This window comes from Notothenia rossii (genome assembly GCF_949606895.1).
Source record: "Notothenia rossii genome assembly, chromosome: 12".
NCBI classification, from domain to species: domain Eukaryota; kingdom Metazoa; phylum Chordata; class Actinopteri; order Perciformes; family Nototheniidae; genus Notothenia; species Notothenia rossii.
The window spans coordinates 19,679,010-19,700,770 of NC_136911.1; the positions used below are offsets into that span (position 1 = coordinate 19,679,010).

Below are 21,761 nucleotides of genomic sequence, written 5' to 3' on the forward strand. Positions count from 1 at the left end.
GTTGTCGCTCTGGCCGGCATGCTGGCCTACCTGAAGGTGAAAGGTAAAGATGGAGTTCAGTGCACACTCACACCAGTTTAACCAGTTACAACTAATGAGCGTTTTCTAACAATGTGCATTAGTTTCTGTGAAATAAAATTGTCCTTGTTACACTCATTTTGTCTCCAATCTGTTCTTAGGATTTCCATCAAAAAACAAAAAGGACCCTGAGGCTGTGACAGAGTTGCATTTAGTCAAAGGTCAGTCAAAACTATTTTTAAAATATCACTTGCACCCAAACCAGACACTAGATGGAGCCAGAGAACAACTTAAGTTCAATGGTGCCATGAGTTCTGTGTACAACTCATGATCTTTAACATATCGTCATTGGTATAAGTGGGGAGGAAATATGTAAAATGAAACATTGATCAGCTTAATGCAGTGGAATTAAAAAGCACCACATCTACCTTCCAAAATCACCTATACACTAAGGGTAGCTGAACAACTCTAAAATAATCAAATTATAACATTATGACGTTAGGATTTAATGTAGGACTGTTTGTAATATAACTATTTTATACAGTGGATCTATAATACAATTTAATAATATAATAGTAGTTAATATGATGGGTACTTCATATCAAAAATACCTAGGTTAATTAGTTTGACTTTATTACCTTTGATCCTTCCTTATCCTTAAACCTTTTCTCTCTTCTTTCAGACTTGTCAGCAGTGACCGAGAGCAGCCCTCTGACTGTCGGAGGAACCAACGGACAGTCAGCCCCCCCGACGGGCTCTCAGATAACCTGAGAACCAACAGAAACCACATGGAGCAGGAGCATCACCTAAAGCTACTAACAGATCAGACACGCACACCGCTACACATTGCCGAGGAACTTTAGCTTCTTAGAGTTTCAATAAGAGCTTTGGACAGAAAAAACACTATATGTATATTTGAGTGTACATGCTGAGATGTATATGAATTGCAAAATGAAATGCTTGTAGTGTCTTCAGGGAGGGTTTGTGACTCCTGACAGTAGGGATGAATCTGCTGTTATTTCAGGAACTCTGTTATGGAAATGTTTTCTCATGAAGAATGTATAATATATATATATATTAATATATTAATATATATATTAATATATTAATATATATATATATTAATATATTAATATATATATATATATATATTATACATTCTTCATATATATATATATATATATATATATATATATATATATATATAATATAAAAGCCTGGAAGGAACACTTACCTGCTTTTGGACCAGAGTTGGTTCTGGATGAAAAGGACGTTGTTTCTAATGTTTAAAGGTTGATGTTGTCACTATTCTTCAAATGCGGTGGGCTTGACACAGGAATACGTACAATGGACTTGTATTTCCTGATCTAGCATCTGTGGTACTCGGATATGGGAACCTAAAAGAGGCCTCAGAAGAACCTCAAGGATCACAAAGTTACAAGAGGGCTGAGAACCAAAAAGCTGCCTTATTGAAGAAAAAGCGCCTCTGTGTGAATGTATATTAGAACCACGGGAGGACACTTGATTTCCAAATAAAAGACTGACTTCATACACAGTCCTGCTGCTTTTAAACCCTCACTTCAATGAAGGATTCTCCAAGTTATGAAACGCCTTCTGGGAATCGTTCCTTGCCTGGATTATGAAAACAAATGTGAATGAACAATACAGATTTATATTTTTGAGAGAAATTGTGCAAATATTTAATCTGCAGAAAATTGAACTTGTTTGAATTTCTCTGTGAACTACGACCACACTTTCATGGTTAATAGTTGACCTTTAACAAATGTGTCATAATTAAAAAATACTAATAACTGAAGGTTTGTGCTTATTCTGTCGGAAATATGGGAAAAAAAATATGAACGATTATTTAAACAGATTTCACATCGGCAGACGATGCTCATAGTTGCCACTGTTGTGTTTTGTTGAAAATGTCATCCACAAAAGATTTTTTAAGAGATGTGACTTTATGACTGAGAAAAGTCAAAATAACATTTAAAAAGAAGGTAATGCGAGTTTTATGAGACGACTGCTGTCTGTGTTTGCTATTTCAAATCAGCAATGAAAAGCATTAAACTCTGCATTTCAGCTTGTAGTCAATGACATTAAAACCTCTTAAGCCCCACGGACCCGGTTCCGGGGACGAAATCGCGTCTTTTGCAGGAAACAACGTCTAAGGAACCTTAATATTTAATAAACTATGAATATTTTATATCCATAGAACGGGAAAAAACTCATTTAACTGATCTTTTTCATTTAAAAAAAACAAACAAACACACAATGCTAACAGTGAGCCTCTGAATTAGCACCGAGCAAAAAATGCTAACCTATTACTGCACCGAAAATCACTCCTAGCTCCCTTATTAATTATCCTAGCTGCACATCCAACACATTGTTTATGATCGTAAAGACACAGAATCTAACGGTGCCCACCTCAACACTGAACGATACAAACTTGCAACGTTATCAACAAAAACGTACATCAAAACATGTGGCGCTAGGTAGCCTACAACGCTAACATGGCTTACCTTGATTTTGTCTGGTCAAAACTGGTCTTCAATGGTATTAAAACGATAACAACGATGCTGTAGTTAATCCAGAGGTTAATATCCAATGTGTCTGTGTCCCCTTTGAAATGTTCTGATAATCTATAAGCAATAAAACTGCAATTCCGTTTTAAAATATCAGAGCAGGCCATTCCTACGCTCTGTAGAAAGATTGAATGCGCGAAGACGCGACCTTTCTTTTTAACATGAGTGTGTGCGGGATGATTTCCCTTCGATTCTATTGGCTCTAACGGTCAGAAAGAGATGTCACATGTCAAAATCGAAGAAGGGCCAGAGATAAGGAAAATCCACCCAAATGGCCCCAGAAGGTTTCTTTTTGCTAAATCTGTCTAAAAAGGTCAAATATCACTTGTTTTGCATCAATCTTGATACAGGGTACTTATGTGTTGTACTTTGGATTCCTAAAGCTTTTAGTCTACTAACCCATCATCCAAGGTTAGTTTTCACTATAAGTACAACATATCTTTTGGACGGACACTATAATTTACATTTTTTTACCATGTTCAATCTGAATTTTCTTTCAAATAAAAACATCTATATTGATTCTGACTTTTCTACATCCAACTCACAGGTTTATCATTACTTTGAGAAAAAAGATTATTAATTATTTAACCCTTTTAGAAGGGAAGATATGGTCATTTGTTCTGGGAATGTCATTTTCGAGCCTGAAACCTGAAAAACAGGCTTGGGGCTTAAGAGGTTTTAAGAAGAATGATTAAAAAAACGAATTCATTAAAAACACTGAATCAATTATCTGATATTTCCTGCCTGTCTGAGAAAATGTAAGAAACATTAGAGGAGAGTTAACCTTTGACCTACATTCGGGAAGACTCCTCTGGATTACAACACTCCCACCGATCATTGACGCACTTCTTATCTCTCTCACCTCTAATCCCAAAGACAGAAATAAAGAAGGACCTTTTTTATAAATTATTCATCATCTTGTTATTTTAATGCAGAGTGAGATCATAACATTATTATCCATATAAAACCATGGGCATAGCTGAGGCTCTTTCTTTACATGTTCACACTTTCAGAATAAAGTTACAGTAGACGGAGGAAGTGAGTGCCGGGGAACTGTCTGCATATTCACGTATCATCGACGCCATCATCGCACTTTAGACCCAGTCCCCAGATAATCAAAAATGTTTAATCCTACCTCCTAAAAACATGATTTACATTTTGACTGAATGGAAATGGAAGAGGTTAATAATGAGCTTTTAGTAAGAGGACAATGATTAATAATTACATGAGAATATGTCTTTCGATCAGTAGTTTAAGCTAACATAAACTAGCTGATTTTTTTTTCATGCTACAGTCCAACCTGTCAAGAGCAAAACAAATAAAGAAATATTTTCCAACAATTACAATCATACAGATTTGATCTAAAAGAAGACTCTATAGTGGGTAAAGGCAAACACCTTGACTAACCCTTTCATCAACTGTTGGCATTGAAAATAAACTACGCAGTAAGTGCTCTATCTATTCGATTGTTTTATTTATTATCATTAGTCTGTCAATGCCTTTGAAGCACAATCAAATCAGGGCGTGGCACTTCATGCACGTTATGAATTCACGAGTCATGCTGTAGCTCTAATGTGGAGCAAGGGGATATAAACTGGATGATATATGATAGCGTCCTACTTCCATTCCCACAATAGTCTGCCCTTCTACAATGGCTTTGTCAGCGGTGTGTATTCACAAAATCAAAGTTAAACTATACAAAATGTCATTTAACATGTTCTCATTGCACAGTGAAATTAACGGATATTCTCCCCAAATGTCACAACGCTGGAGTGACGATGGACCTGATGCAGGACCCTCATACTACGACGGTAATCACACACACACATCAGAACATTACAGGGGGAGTGTTGAACATACAAAATCACAAGTTCATGTGTCTCAGAGGAGAGCCCTGGTGATTCTGTATTTTCAACACTCTCCTGAAGGCCTGGCTGTGAGTGACCAATATGTTCCTGTCCCCACACAGAAACCTCACGCAGGGGTTCGATGACATGTTATTCATTTTGCCACCTAAAGAGTTCATTGCGTTCCAGTGAGCACGTTGTCCTGTTGCCACAGAAGCAGAGGTTGAGATGCCATATGGTGCTCACATTCAGTCTTTTTAGTTTCAATTTCAAGCCTTGTTTTCTGGTTCAAATGATTTCCATGTCTTATTATTACAGTTTTATACTTTACGGAATATCCAAGAGGCTTTTATTTCCCATCATTTGGCCGGGAGAAAAAGAGCCAGGAATGAGCAGAGCTACAATGAGGAGGGAGCAGGTAGGCCTACGTGACCTTTTTTAACCTCCATTTATACTTGGATGACTACGTTTTAACCATAAGATAATAGTGTGATACTTCGAGGTAATATTTTTTATCTGGAAATAACAGTCCCTTTGTTATTTTGAGGAAGTTATAACCAGCCTCTTATCTTCTGTCAGCTGTGGAGTTAAACGAATAGTAATCCTACAATACTCCCTTGTTAACTCAAACGCTGTGCAAACATAAATCTGTGTTACTGTGGGACTTAAAGACCACTGTGGTATGTAGCTTATCCCTACTGTTACTGTTTTCAGATATGACTGCTATGCAGAGATGATTAAAACCGAATAATGTATTTCCACCTTTTAGTGAAATACACTCAACCATATAAATTACATATATCACACTGAACATGTAAATGATTAGACAGGATTAAAGTGATGGTTTAAATAACAGAACAAGCAAATGGTGATAAAGGAAGCAAAAATGATTAAAAACAATATTCTCTAGGTTTCGGCTATTTCTAATGTCTCGAGTGCAAAGAATTAGTGGACTGGTTTCATCAGAGCAGTGCATTATGGGAGGACAGCAGCGATCAGTTACGAGCCGAACTCCACGGTTTCCTCTGTGATGGGCTTGAACTCGTAGTTCCCTCTGCCGTCCATGTGGAGGTAAAACTTCATGGCACAGAGGAAAACATAAGAATATCAATCAGTTACAAGAAGTACGACATATTTAAATGTTGAAAAGACTAAAGTGTGTCATGTTTTAACAAGAACAAACAGATACAGCAGCCCCGGAAATGTTGAATTTAAGAGAAAGGAAAGATAAGAATATATTTACAATGACATTTCCACGCAAAGTATACAAAAAAATGATAGAAATAGACAAAATATGAAGAAATTATAAACTTAAGACTGCTGTTTTTACAGTTGGATTTTGATTCCCTATTTTATTGTAAAAATTCAAGTTTTTATAATAAAAAAAGTTTTCCCATAACTTCTAAAATAAATACTATGCACAATATGGAATAAGAAATAGAAAAAATAACCTTTTTAACGCTGACTTTGCAGTTTCAGTTTGATACCAACGGTTTGAACAATATAGATTTGCTATATAATTTCATTTTCAAAGTGTGATATATAAAATGACTGACTTCGGGGAGAGAAGAGTAAAGGAGTCTGGCGATAAAAAGATTTCATTTTAAGTGGTAAAAACAAATGAAATGCAGCTCTTACCTCGTGGTGCTTCCACAGAGACTTTCTGTGGGACACTGTGAACAAGGTGATGCCCACCTGTGGAGCAAAGGACACACAACTAGTACAGAGATCCACACCTGTTCATTTAGAAACCTTTCAATGCAACATGAATGAGCCACTGGGTGTTTCTCAATGTCGAGGAAGGATGCTCCAGAGCCAATATTTCAAGGATGCTACGTCATCGAGTGCTGCCGAAGGACTGTTCCAATGTCCAGGATACTTGGAATTGTACCGTATTTCGTTGCGGGAAATTTCGAGGCTGCACATGTGTAGACTCCGGTCTTAAAATCCCCACAATGCTTTGCGCACGGACCAATTTCCAAACTCTTTGGCGGAAAATGTAAGGCGGGGCCTCTCATGTGACGCACACTGCACACTTGCTAGCCTGTTCCATTCTTCGCGGCTAGGAGGTATTCTTGCCTCGCTTCTGAAGGAACTCACTCGGCGGTACATGTGCTACCAAGCAAGCCTCCTCGACATTGAGAAACACACACTGCTTTAACAGAGTGGTGCAGGAAGGAGGATATCTGTATATTAGCCATCATTTTAGCAGCATTCAAAAAATCAACATCCCTGCATCCCCCACTATACCGAGACATTGTTGTTTCCTAGAGATGTAGAGTGAGTGAGTGAGTGAGTGAGTGAGTGAGTGAGTGTGTGTGAGTGAGTGAGTGAGTGAGTGTGTGTGGTGTGTTGTTGGTGCGTACCGTCCTGCAGTGGCTGTAGATAAAGTCCTCCACATCCACACTCACTGCACTGGTGCACTCATCCAGGATGGCAAACTGGGGCTTGTGGTAGAACAGCCTGGCCATCTGCAATCAGAAACACAGTCAATACTGAGGAGGAAGTATAAAACGCTATATATATATATCTGTTTTATTGTGTTGCACTGTTGGAGGAGCTTGTGACCTAAGACTTTCATTGTCATAACTACACTGTAGCTATGCACACATATAAAAGCCTTGAAACGTTGCATCATTCTCCGTACTGATAGATCAAATAGGCCGTTTGATTCACACTCCTTAAAGCTAATGTGTAATTATATATCTCACAGGATAGATTGGTGTGTTAAGCCATGCTTTGTGCTCTCTCCCTTTAACTTACTATGTCTTCTTGTACCTTGTCTGTATACAAATATTAAAATTAGTTAAACAAAACTATTAATTCAGCCGCAAACCGACTATGTGTGAGTTTGATCGGCCCTACCACCTGAGCAGGCTGATCAGATAGAAAATAAATGGACGACGGCGTGTTTTCAGTAATTTAAAATCATGTCTCCTTAGGTAGTGAGTCCTTACAGCCATCCTCTGCTTCTCCCCTCCACTGAGCACGTCCATCCAGTCCTGCACACAGTCCCAGCTGCCCTCCCGGTCCAGGATGTGACCCAGCTGCACGTTGTCCAGGTACTCCTTCAGCACCTACACACATGGGTGAGAAGGTGTGTGTTACTATAAGCACACACTGACAGCAGGAGTGAGTGTGTGAAGTGTGTGGGGTCCCACCTGATCAGAGATGCCTTTCCTCTGCTGGTCTTCATACGTGTCAGGATAAATGACCTGGTCCCTCAGAGAGCCCAGAGTCATGTAGGGTCTCTGCAGAAACACAACATGTGCAGGAATAAATCAAAACACATGCAGTTTTTTTTATTCAGTCTGAGATGCAAAACTGGAACTAAGAGAGGCACTACTCCTAAACATGCGATATAATTATACCGTTAAACAAAACAAAAGTTTTTAAATTGTTTAGAGCAGGCGTATATTGCTATTTAAATATTCTAAAATGACATTGCATATTGTCATTTCCATATATACTGCATGTTGGTAACAATGTAAATATTAGCTAACATGCACATAGAGATAGCGGTACATAAATGTGTTTTTTTATTATTATTTTAAGTGTAATTATAGATTATATCTTTTATAAATTATCTCTATAATATGTTAAATGATGTCAGGATATATGCAGGAATCCTGAAGTCAAATATGAAACCTTTTAAGACTCTTTCCATACATTTTAAGAGCTCATCACCACTTTGAGTTTTAACCGGTTACCTTGGCGACACACTTTACCTCACATTGACTATATACAGTATTGATTGTCCTTCCTCCCTATCTTCCAATCATTTGGACGCAGACTTTTATTTCCCCATAACGATGTTGTTTAACAACCGGAGTAAACGGAGAAACGGAGTGAGCGTGCGATGTCCTGTTCAGATGACGTCAAACCCAACGGGATGCCATAAATAAACTATACAGAATCAAACTACACACCTACGCAATGATTACATTCAGGCAGACTGTAGAACACAACCTCTTTGGACAATGTATATACTTATTGAAAACAAGCTACTAAATGTAATACCTTGGAAAATGCCGTTTCATACTTTTTAATAGCCTTCATTTTTGCTAAATTGATTTATCAATTTGTAATACTTTTGAAGACCCCGCGGAGACCCTGGATGTTGTTAGCAGTGGAACATTGACAACATTTTACCTGTGGAACATAGAAGAGCTTCCCTCTCTCTGGTTTTGTCAGACTTCCTCCGAACAGAGGCCACAGCTTTAAAAAAAACACACACATTGTTTTATTTACAAAAGAAACACATGGTGAACACGTGTTTTACAAAGAATATCTTCTGTCTCTCACCTCTCCGAGCACCCTGAACAGAGAGCTCTTTCCACAGCCGTTTGGTCCACACACGAGCACGTTGGTGCCGGAGCTCACCTTCAGAGGGCAGAGAAACACATTAAAGTCTTATTAAAGTCCTGCAACCATACTCCATATTTCAAATAAATGTGTTGGTGATGAATAATACCTCAAAGGAGAGGTCTTTGATCAAAACGTCTCCATTAGGTGTTGCTAGTGGGGTGTGGTCGAATCTGCAAAACACACAAATGTTGTTTTGAAGCTGCACTTATGGAAAGAAGTCAGATATGCTGATATAGAATAAGAAACCTACTTGATGATGTTGTCTCTGTTGATAACATTTCCACTTCCAGGCACCAGGACGAGCTTCTGGGAAGAGTCTGAATCTAAAGAGGATGGAATAAAAAAAAAAGTCAGTTATTCTCGCTGCTCAAATCTCCAGTTACCTGAGATCAGATTAGTTTCCGTCACATATCAGGAGTGGTGTGTACCTTTCTCATTCTGGGAGACCATGGTGCGCTCATATTTGCCAGAATTGAGATCCTTCAGGACTTTCATCAGCTCAGTGATACGGGACGTGAACCTGTGAGGGACAAATATATGAATGAATAAACACCTCAGAACACTTACTCACTCATTTGATATACAGTATGTTGTTCCTTGTAGCATCTATTAACGACCAAAACATTTCTTTAAAAGGGCAGAAATAGTAGATTGCAATAGAAGTTCAAAAGTGAAATTAACACATTTTAGAGATGGGAGAAGTGAAGAATTACGATGTGAAGGCAGAAACATGCAAAGCCTTTCTAAATCTTTAAAGAGTGGTTAGAGAAATTGAGTCATCGCACTGAATAAGTAAATTTGTTTAACTTTATTAAAAGGGATGTCAGCAGCGTAGTCAAGACCTGCTTTCTTAAAATATGACTATTGGCCAAGACCAAGTCGTTTTTATCTTTTAAAGAACTAGAAAGGGTCATTAACGCCTTTGTTACCTCGAGGTTGGATTACTGCAACGCTCTATACGTGGGTATGGACCGGGCATCAATTAGACGCCTGCAGCTAGTGCAGAGCGCAGCTGCACGTCTACTCAATGGCCATAAAAAGCGTCACCACGTCACCCCAATTCTGGCCTCACTGCACTGGCTTCCAATTCGGTTCAGAATTTATTTTAAACTCCTTTTATTTGTTTTCAAAGCCCTAAATGGGCTGGCTCCGGCCTATGTAGCCAAACTCCTCCATCGCTACACCCCAGCCAGAGCCTTAAGGTCTGCTGACCAGCTGTTGTTGGTAGAGCCCAAGACCAGGCTCAAAACCCGAGGGCACCGAGCCTTCGCAGCAGCTGGCCCTCTGGAGCACTCTGCCCCCTCCATGTGAGGTCGGCCCAGACCCTGGGGTTTTTTAATCTACCCTTAAAACTCACTTCTTTTCTCTGGCCTTCTAGTCAGAGCGGAGCACGACTCCTGACATTTCCCTGTGTGTGATTTTGTATATGTGATGTTGTATTTGTTGTAAAGTGTTTTTATTGTAAAGTGTTTTTATTGTTTGTACAGCACTTTGGCTCGACCAAAAATCGTTTTAAAAATTTGCTATATAAATAGAACTTGATGTTCAGATAATAACACATCTATGAGGCAAGACTTTTTTGTGGTTGTTCTTATGTTTTTTTTTTTTTAAATCCTCTTCTTTTGTTCTGTTCACACTCACCCTGAGAGGCGGGTCATCTCTCGGCCGGCCAGTACGATCCTGCCCAGAGCCTGGGACAGTCTGAGGAGCATCCTGCCGCTCTGGTAGTAATCCTACAGAGGTCCAACAGCAGCACGTTACACCAAATATTAATGTATTAAAGCCTATCTAATACATCTATAGAGTACTCTTATATGTGTTGTTCTGCTCGGGAGTGTTTCTGCATCATTTGATAAGGCATTTGTATTATTGTCTACTTCATTAAAGTGTGTTTATGCAGCTGGATGAACTGACTGGTTAGACAAGTATTGACATGTAAAGCCACTCATCTATCACAGCATTACTCTCCACAGGGCGACTGTGGCTGCGAGCGAGTGCGTCGTCTTTCAACCAGAAGGTTGTGGGTTCGATCCCAGCCCATGCAGTCAACATGCCGATGTATCCTTGGGCAGGATACTTAACCCTGAGTTGCTCCTGAAGGCATGGCCACCGGTGTGTGAATGTTAGGTCCTAGAGTAAGGTACACTGCTCTGTGTGAATGGGTGAATGACATGTAGTATGTAAAGCGCTTTGAGGGGTCTTAAAGACTGGATAAAGCGCTATATAAGTACAGTTTCCTTGTCACAAAATATCAATATATTGCCACTGATAACTATGTGAATAGCAAGTCAATGTGCATTATTTTACTAGTGTGAGTGAGTGTGAGTGTTTTGTCTGACCTCCAGCAGCTCAGAGTGTGTGCTGGTCAGATGTCGGGAGTGTCCCGGGGTGAGGAATGGACGGCTCACCACCAGGTAGCCCACAACAGTGGCCAGATCTGAGGGAGAAAACAGCATGTAGAAATATATATAGATATACATACAAACCGATTGAAGGACACATATTGTGCTCATTTTCAGAGCCATGAACAAATTGTGATTTTCATGACCCCTTAATGATAACTGCACTTTTAAAAATGAACTACAAACAATTATTTTAAATATATTGTCTTTCTCTTCATATGAATCTGATTCACTGTTGCTGTCTTTTCACAGTGACTTAATCTCGATGAGATATATCTGCTTACACTTGGCAATCATGCTGTCCACAAATCCCATGGAGAAGCGGAAGAAGATAAATTTATGCAAGTGGTCCACCTGGAAGAAAATATAAAAATGGTCAATATTCTAAAGTTGGGGAAAATAAACAAGGACTTGCTCTAAACACAGACTCAAAGATCCAAAGTGGAAAGGGAAGCTAGTTCCTGAATCGAGCATGAATGATAAAAGACACAAAGTGTTACTCACCAGTTTCTTGAAAGTGCTGTGAATGGTCTGCTTCTCCCTCTCGTTCCCGTTGTAGAAGGCGATCTCCTCACTGCAGAGAGGAAGGACATCTCACTGTAGCGTCGAAGCTAACAGCTGTACAGTTATTGGGTTTGCGTAGTTGTTAATGTGTTTACCTGTTAGTGATGAGGCGAGAGTTGACGAAGCGGTACTCTCCTTCGTACCGCTGCTCCGTGACCGTCATCTTTCCCATCGGCCGCCTCATTCGGGTCAGGAACATGCCTGAGACCAGCAGGTAGGTCATCATCACTGTTGGGCCCTGCGGAGAGAATTATAAAATGTAATTCACATGTGCAAAACAACATCTAGATATTTCACAATAAACTAATAGGATCAGGTTGACTCAAAAGAAAGAAATTAACAATCATTTAATAATCTAATCATTTAAACTAAAGGAGGGAAGGGAGGTGGAAACAACTTCCTGTTCAGCAGTACAACAAGGTTAGATTGGATGTTTTAACACGCTTACCTGAGCCCCGATGGCAGTTGTCAGCTTGTAGATGTACAGACAGATATCCAACAGAGGCTGCAGGACGGACAGAAGGTTTAAAAATAATACCGACATATTTTCCTACAACTTTATGCCTCTCATTCATGGGGTCTGCACTGCTTTTTTAATATCATCATCATCATCATCATCATCATCATCATCATCATCATCATGCATGAGTTGCTCAAGGACTTCCAACCTGCATTCAGTTGAGTGTCTGCAGGGTTGATCTGGTACAATGCCCTCAATGCCACAGGAAGGTATGGTCAATGCCTCCATGTAATCTCTATGGAGCTTCAGTAAATATCTAATGTGCAAATATGCCCCTGATAGTGGGAGTTAAACGTGTCTTTGATGGACATATGGAGAAAAGGTCATTCTAACAAAAACATCTGAAATGTCCAGGAGTCCAAGAGATGTGAAACTGATGTTTACTTTTTCTTAAAAAGCATGAAACCTGGTGCACTTTCACAGTTTGTATAAATATGACATATGAAAAGTTAAGGTATATAGAGGATGACCAGTATTAATACGTAGCAAAACTCTGAACATTAGCATAACATATGAATACACTAGAGGTATAGACTGTATAATGTAGATGCTATAGACAGTAGTATAAATATGAATAAGCTATAGACCAGTATACACACTATGTATGTGAGTACATTTGAGTAAACTGTAGAATAAACAACCAGGATGGACAGTTGTAAAATGTCAGTAACTGTGTCACCAGGTGTGTAGGGGGGGGGGGGGGGGGTCTTAAAAATGTGTAACATGAATGAAGACTTCGATCATTAGCACAGCGTGGTACCTTGCTGAGGTTTGAGTAAAGGTCCACCACACTGTTGCAGAACTTCTCCACGTCCTGTGTCAGCAGCTGGTCTGGATTGGCTATCCGGTTGTCCAGGTTTCCCATTTTGTAGTAGGTGAAGCCCCTGAAGAGACAGAATACAAGGTCCGAAGTCAGAGAAAGCACAACGTACACTAGTGACATAACAGCAGGCTAGCCACATAACCTCCAGATGTGTGTGAAAGGTCAAAAACATGAGGCAAGGTTTATTATAATGACTGCTTGTCCCTTCTTGCACCACCTATAGAATAGGGCATCATACTGCAGTTATCTACTAAATTGCATTTGACTGATAACACTTCAGGGACAATCTGACTGTCTGAAAGGAGGGTTAAATGTGTGGTTTATCTACTACATGGAACCGGAGAATATTCTCTGATGCATGACGTAAAAGATCTACGTGTTTCCTCAGTACTTACTGCAGGTACTGGTCGTATAAGTTCTTGGTGAGCCTCTCGCGGAACCTCAGCTTCAGCTCGAATAGACCCAACTTCAGGAAGTTGTTCACCAAGGCTATCTGAAATGAGCCAGTAACACAAAACACACGTGTATCCATCTCTCATTGTGAGCTGTTGGCTAAGGCACAGCTGGGACAGGGTGTATACTGTTCATGCCGATAGCTTTTATATATATTTAATTAGAAGCAGAGGATAGGGAATGAAGGAAACATGCAAAAGCAGAATATTAGTATTATTTTACAAGAGCAAACTCACAATGTAAAGAATTCGGCTGGAGATAATCTATATTTTTCTAAATATCAACAAATCTGATTAAAGTATTGTATTTGTATCTAAAGTCTCATCCCAGCAAATACCTCCTTTTTGAGAAGTGACTCCCATTTAAGAAATAAAAACTGGAAAAATGCAAAACAATAATGTTTTAAGAGCTAAAGGCATAGTGCTCAGAAATATATAATAAATATGGAAGTTAAAAAGTATTACGAGACCATCTAAAATCATTGACATCATGATGTTTGTTGACAGTTCAAAATATATAGAATACAGCCAGCCTTTTCACTTAACATTGAGGGGAATGGTATATTTGCTTACGTCTAAATCAAATTAATGATCATGCAAGATGACAGGGTTTTTTTTAGTGCGTGAAATGATTGAATGAGATAATCACCAGGAAGTTAGTGAATACACAGGAAGACAGAAATGTCAGTGCTTTCCATGTCAGGTCTCCTCTGTGAACAAATTAAACTGCCAAAAATGTGCAACAGTATGAAAATAATTATATATATAGAAATTAAGATCGCCCTTAGGAGTGTGACAAGTTAAACAAAACTTACAGCTGGCATGAATTTGATAAAGTTGAACAAGTAGGTCTTGAACTCTTTTGGCGAGCGGCCGATAATAGCACTGCAACCACAACATGCACAGAGATGAGCAAACAGGAGGGTCAGAGGGACAGACACCGGGCCCGATACACTTCACTCTGCTTTTTGAACAAAGCTGCTCTGCTGGACCGCTTCAAAAAATAAATATAAATAAAATAAGAGTGGAGTCCTGACACCGGAGAGCTCAGGAATACCATTCAGTTCATGCTAGTTCTGTGCATATTCACTTTTTGAACCATAGTGAGGACAGCTGTGGGGTCATAAATCCTCTTACATTAACCCTTCTCATTACATCAGTAAATTGTCAGCTGTGAAAATAATATTATAGTAAAGAGAATATTCATTTATTGTGAGAAAAAGTCCAAATGATACAACTTTTTCAAATTAATTGATATAAAGTCTGTGTTAGACTTGGAATCGATTAATGATATATATTTTGTATTCTGCTAGGAAGGCATTTGTAATAGACAGAAGGGATTCTCCAATTAGCAATCATTATTTAACATTTAAGTTATTCCTGATTTGGTTACTCATCTGTCCTGTTACAGATATATTCAGTTTGTTAAAATACCGAACACACAAAGTGAATGGAACTCCATGAGAAAGCTACTGTATGCTAAATGACAGTGTTATGGCTTGAAGGGAAATGTAGCCCTCAGACAGTGAGTGATGGGGAAGCACAACACAACACTCTTACAAAGCAAAAACAGCACTTCTACAAAGTACATGTTGTGTTTACCGCGGGTATGACTTTAATGTAGGAATAAAAGTGCTTCTTGAACAGAGCGCTGTCTCTGCTTATAATACCGCTGTGGAGAAGCAAAACAAAGTTATCAGCTCCTGCAATAGAGGGGAGGTAAGGATGTATGTTTGTAGGCTGACCAGGAACTAAAGGCTAGTGGGATGTTACCATTGGATGTTTGAATATTTCAGAAAATAAGCTCTGTGGCAAACACACATTTATGATACTTAACACCTTTAGTTCAGAGCAGTTTCAACATATAAACACCACTTTGTTTTTTGTAAATGCAACTGCAAGAAGTAAAAGCTAAGGTTAGGCTATAAACAAGCTGGTCACATGACTTCACACCAACGCTAAGCTAAAGATGGCAAATGTTCGGCATGATTACGCACTTAGTTTCATTTGTTAACAATCACCATTTTTAAAAATTCACCAGTGGGGTATTTACTAATGTCGTACAAGAGCATTTGATAATATCTTCAGCTTGTGTTAACCACAGACCTTATTTCAGGCTTCTAGCCAAAATGGAAAAGTTCAAAAAACCATTGACTTTGAGACGAGGGAACCTGAAATGGTAATAAGCTAACAGATTTCCGGGTTCATTCCTGCACCACTGTACAGAAGAAGCTATGGAAATATATGAAGAATAGCTTTTTAAACACTTTACAATGGGACTTAAGGAGATAAACTGCTTATATTTCTCCTGTCACTCAGCTGTGGATTTATTTAACATTCACATAGCTTCTAGACGGTGACAACATGATATCCCCAATATGTTTTTATGCTACTGAATTGTAAAATCTCTGTTTCAAACTTGTAATAAGAGTCAGACCTTTCGATCATGGTGCCGTTCTGGATCATCCACACGTCACAGTAGGTCCTGGCCACCAACATGGCGGCGATTAAGGCGAGGTAGCCAGTCTTTGGGGAAGACAACAAGCACAGATAATAGTTGGTAAACCCCGTACATCACAAAACCCTTAATCGTGCTGCACTTCACTCCGCTCATATCTGCTGAACTGATCGGATAAGACTGGACCAGGGGAAACATGTGGCGGTGGCCTTGACTTATGGAGCCGATATATATGTGTGCCAAAGGTGCACCAGTCATAATGACACTTGGATTGATGTTGAACTCTCGCCAAATTACAAAAATGCTACTAGTGGCTGCTAGTGCACCACTTTTTGTTATCACTATCTATTATAATGCTGCTACTTATTTGATATCTTGCATCTGTACGTTTGATATTTAGTTCAGTCAAATCTGTCCCCTTTGCTGTCACAACGTAAATGTCCCCGCTTTGGGACTAATAAAGGTTTTCTAAATTCGTATTTACCCTAGCATCGTATAAAATGTTTTAAAAATCTAACTTCTAGGTAGGCTTGAAGGTGAAGCTTCCGGCATTATAACAACAAATCTCATCTGAAATCACCTGCTCTATTTTGGGATTCATCTCACATCCCAAAAGTAAAATCCCAAACAGCGTGCAATGGACAAACCGTGACTGTCACGCGAAAAAAGAAAAAGGCCCGTTCAAGATTTAGGACTTTCTGATTTTGCTAAAAAGCTTCTAAGAAAACCAGTTGGGTTTTTAGTGTTTCATTTGTGGAATTGGTTTACACATCTATGGTAAAGACTTTACGAGCTGAACAGCAGGTCGATGTCATACCTCCATGCTGAAGAATTGGGGTACCATGATACGCAGAATCTGGAAAATTCTGCCGAAGAAAACTTTGTCCACAGCGGCTCGGTCTTTTTTGCCATCTTTCTGAATGAAGAGACATAACAAAGGGTGGGCTGTGATACAACTACAGGTTGCCATTTATGACTAAATGTATGGACACTTTTCCAGACACACATGACAATGTTTTAGACCTACCTCGTTCTGTACTACTTCTGAGCCTCCTTTTTTACTGCAAAGAGAAACATAATTAATCAGACGATATGTGTGTGAGCGTCATTGAAAGGGCACAAACACATGTGAGTGAAACTACACACAGCCCTGAAAATGATTTCACACTTTTCCACAGGTAGCAACAACAAAGGCAGCAAGAAGACGAATGAGATAAGCAAAGCAAATTTCAAATGTGACGAAGTTGCAATACTGTATGTGTATAACCAGATTTGTACTTAATGTGTAAACCAATATCTAATTACGTACTAAAATAAATGAATGAGTTAAGGAATGTATGTGTGTGTGTGTGTGTGTGTGTGTGTAGATTCAGTCTTAATGCAGGAACACAGTGTCCCTTTACTACATCAACAATGATCCATGTCTAGTAGGTACAATGTTAGTATGTTTGGTACGGAATAAGCTTTTGCCCTGTAGACGATTTCAGACCAAAAAACAGTGAAAAAGTAGTTCTATGTTTTATTTATTTTGTATAACAGATTATTTAACCAGTTCCTCTGTCTGTTTCCAGTTCTATTAATGCTTGCATTGAAGTTCATATCGTTTTTACATAACTTCAGGGACAGCTGTGTCATTGAACGCCTCCTTGATCAATCCTGGATTCCTCTGTTAAACTCAGGCTATTTCTACTGGCATTTTCTTTCTTTTTTAAAAGTTGTGTTTAATATATTTTATGCCGGAAAAAAGGGTTGCATATCACAATTCTAAACTTGTTTTACTGTAACAGGAACGTTTTCTACTACGATACACTTAAACTATTATTTAGTCATGAACTTTGGCGCACCGATTCTCTCCGGGCGACATAATCCCTTCTTAGAGCAACGTGAGGACAAAGAATAACAAAGGAAACATTTAAATCTCAACACAGAGACGTGATAATTGAGAAATAACAAAGTAATGCAAAGTTACACACATCGGCAGTTAATGGGTGTTTGCATGGGAATCTTGTAAAGTGAGTTTTTGCAGAACAATGACTCGGTTGTGCTGGTTTTAGAGCCGCTCGGATCAGTGAGCAAAGCGGCCAAAGTGCGCAGGAAAGAGCCGCCTGCTCATTGAAAAACATGGAAGTCAATCCAGGAGTTTTCCCCTGGCAGGTCACCTGTCAGAATGGAGGGGCTAGCAGCTGCTAATTAGCATCCTGAAAACCGCACCACAAACTCACCTGAAAACCTCTATTTCTGCGTTTAAAACCAACACTAACATTATTTACTGCTCCTACTCACCCGTTCCTTTTCTGCGTCCCTCTTCTGCGCTTCAGCAGGTATAAAACCAGCAGGATACCGCCCGCTATGGAGGAGTTTTTCCCTGTCACATATTTACTGAACGCCGCCATGTTTCTGACACTACGACCGGTTTGGTTTGCTAGAGTTCGCTACAGTTCATCTTCGTCTTCTTCTCTTGGATTGAAAGCTTCATAGCAAACAGCTGTAAAATGCATACTGCCACCACGTGTACAGGAGTGGGTAACACACTATTCACCTAATTTATATCTAAACCAGGGTTGTCCAAACTTTTTTCACCGAGGCCGGCCACATACAGAAAAAGAAGGGCTGGGCCACTCACTAGAGGTATTTGGCCTCATAAGTTAAGTTATAAGTTGGAAAAGTCAATCCAATGTACGTAAATTATTCTTGATACTTGAAAATGCTGTAAGAAAAAATCATCCTCTATCACAGCTCTCCAGAGGGTTTCATTTATTTTGTTGGCAGCTCATTCCTTAAAACCCTTTAAGGCCCACTGTTGTAATTTTACAACATTACTTAAAACTATCCTTAAAAAAGTCAGTAAATGTTTTAGTTTTTTTTCAAGACTAAATTTACATAGTCAAAAGATCCTTTTGTTCAGCCTCACAATGCTATTGGGTATTAAATGTGTTTATAGGTCCTGCCCTCTGGCCATACACTCAAACAACTTCTGAATCTTCAAACGAGCAACATCTCTTTGTTTTATTGGACTGGATTTGTCAGATTCAAGTAAGTAAAATGCCTCAAATATTTTTTTTGTGATTATTACAATGTGTAGAACATGTACATGTTTAGTTATTGTGGAATACATTAATCAAATTTGATTTTGAGCAGCTTATGTCTTTGTTGTAATATTACAACACTGGGTCAGTGTGGTAGTCAAAATAGCATGAGCACCTGTCATGGAGATTTCCCTTCTTATATGTTCACATATGGAAATAAAACACTAATAGAAATATAATGTCTTTGATAATTCACTATAACTAAGTTCTAAATGTGTCCTCTGTTAAGATTTTGAATTAAGACCAGAATTGAATAAATTAATACATGATTTCTGATAAAAGTATGTGAAATTATATCTGTAGCAATATTTTAAACTCAGCTTGTATCTTATCAGTTAATTTGTTACAAAAATACATTTAACTCTTCTCTGGTTCTGCAGAAACAGTTTCTGAAATGTGTTGGGACACTTGGATGTATCCCTTTCAGTATGATAATTAGCCTGTTATCATGAGCCAGACAGCATTGTGTGACTTGTTGAACTGGTTTACCTGCATGTGTGGGTGTAGGTATTCCTTTTATTATGATAATAGGCTAAGCAGGTAGTATTGTGTGACTCAAGTGGAAAATGTAAATATGACTCAGATACTTGTTGCATCGGGACACCTGGAAGGGGGTGGTGCATGCATTCCTTTTAATATGATAATAGGCTAAGCCAGACAGAATGAACACTTGTCCCACCCCCCTATCTAATCCTTCAGGTAATCTATTACAATATAATAAGCTGCATATGTATTATTGATACATATTTATTAATTACTTTTTCCATTTCAGAATGCCACCAGCAAAGAGAGGTCCTCGATTCAGTGTGCAGGATGTGATTGCTGCCCTCCAAAACGGAGAAAGTGGGTGAGAACTGGAATCTCTGGAATGATCTGTGAATTTGCTGCCCTCCAAGGCAGTGTCGATGGGATACGAGCCAAGTCTGAACTTGGATTGTCAGGTGATGTTGTGATGAAGCTCTACGCAAACAAATTGTGTCCCATTGGTAGTGAAGCTCCTTGATCGTGGGATCCATTATGTGGGAACAGCCAGGCAGGTGCGCTTACCCAACTGTAACCTTGAAGAGGAGAAGAGCTTGAAGAAAAAAGGGAGACGAAGCTTTGACATCCGAGTGGAGGCCAACCACAACATCTGTGCTGTCAAATGGTATGACAGCAGAGTGGTCAGACCTGTGTCATCCTTTGCTGGACCAGACCCATGAAGTCCCGACGCTGGTACGTGTATCTTCTGGCGCACCATCATTCTTGCTGTGATCAACGCCAGCCCAGCACCGACGGTGACATCAAGGAGCCCGTTGAATGCTCAGAAGAGACCATCCTCAGGTGATGGGAGTCCACCAAACGGGGCCCCATCCAAGAGATCACAGCCACCACTGGATGTACGCAAGGACCTAATGGCACATTTTCCAGTGAAGACAAAGAGAGGACGCTGCAGACACTGCAGTAAAGGGTACACAAACACACAATGCACCAAGTGTGACGTCCATCTCTGCTTTTCTGACGATAGGAACTGTTTTTTGGGACTACCATATTCATATTTAATAAATGACTATTCATAAAAAATATGACTGATGTGTGATTATTATTCATGCTATACTGATATAGTGCGAAGTAAGCAATCAATCCTGCAAATCAACCCTTAGTTGTTAAATTTATTTATTCAGACAATGTGAGTAGAAATACAGGAATTCTGCTCCCACCTACAGTAAGCCCAACGTTGCAATATTACGACATTTCCCTAAAAACTTACCAAAATGTGAAAACTCTTTCATTTCTGCTCCAGAGGCTCCCTACAACAACATCTGAAAGGTCAAAAAAATAAATTCTAATGTTTTTCTATATTTGGGCTTTACAGGGTTAAAACAGAAGCTTCAGATGAATTATAATGAGAGGAAATATGAAGGGTATATTTCAAGCTTGTTATGGGAATTTGTTATTGGGCTTTTTTTCTTATCAACTTAAATTTGTTAGAATATGTTTTCAACTTTAATTGACTGAATTTATTTGAAAGTTGGGCTATTAACACACGAATGCTGTTGAATATATTTGAACATATATATTTTAAGAAGCACAATATAAGACAAGAAGAAGTTTATCATACTTAAGTCAGTACTTTTAGTTTGGACACCCCTGATCTAAACAATGACATCTCAGCTTCTAAGACCTTTTCATATCTTCCCTTCCAGCCACTGTGATTTTACAATGCCATACAGTGCATATCAAAAACTTTGACTTTTTTCTCAACTCCAGTTTTCATTGTTACTTTTTGCCATTAAGCCATTTAAACCTGCGTGATCCAATCTAGGTATTAATCATTTTAAAACAGGCTTTTATCAATTCTTCATATATGATAGATGAGAGGTAATATTTAGATGTATGGCATTTTGTTGACACGTATCTCTGTGTCAACGGAAATAAATGTTGGTGTCGGCCATCTATTGAGCGTACGCCATGTTTATAAATGAGGCCCCTGAGCCGACAGAAAATGCTCCATTTTAGTTTAATACACACAGTTAAGCTCACACACACTATTTTATGAACATATAGGTTCACCCTATATGTGGGGAAAAGTCTTGACCTCTGGTGTGCAGGACTGGACATATTCTCCTAGGCTATGGCCTAAACACATTTTGGG

At 39.0% G+C, this 21,761-nt stretch overlaps 1 protein-coding gene across 2 annotated transcripts; it reads right to left on the minus strand.

Moving 5' to 3' along the window:
* Positions 1-3,512: 3,512 nt before the first annotated feature.
* abcd3a (ATP-binding cassette, sub-family D (ALD), member 3a) lies at positions 3,513-18,552 on the minus strand. Of its 2 annotated transcripts, none has more exons than XM_079662370.1 (23): positions 18,324-18,552; positions 17,068-17,101; positions 16,858-16,956; positions 16,020-16,108; positions 14,398-14,467; positions 13,526-13,623; positions 13,068-13,191; positions 12,236-12,292; positions 11,883-12,025; positions 11,728-11,797; positions 11,508-11,577; positions 11,161-11,258; positions 10,463-10,554; positions 9,250-9,341; positions 9,072-9,144; positions 8,928-8,991; positions 8,759-8,836; positions 8,606-8,671; positions 7,615-7,704; positions 7,411-7,530; positions 6,820-6,924; positions 6,092-6,148; positions 3,513-5,530 (listed from the first exon to the last, which is right to left on the minus strand). In XM_079662370.1, the coding sequence occupies exons 1-23, from the start codon at positions 18,431-18,433 to the stop codon at positions 5,453-5,455; spliced, it is 1,977 nt and encodes a 658-aa protein (XP_079518496.1). In that variant the 5' UTR covers positions 18,434-18,552; the 3' UTR covers positions 3,513-5,452. The 2 variants fall into 2 exon arrangements, with proteins under 2 accessions (XP_079518496.1, XP_079518497.1); XM_079662371.1 differs by lacking the exon at positions 14,398-14,467 and adding an exon at positions 15,185-15,254.
* Between the last annotated feature and the right edge of the window lie 3,209 nt (positions 18,553-21,761).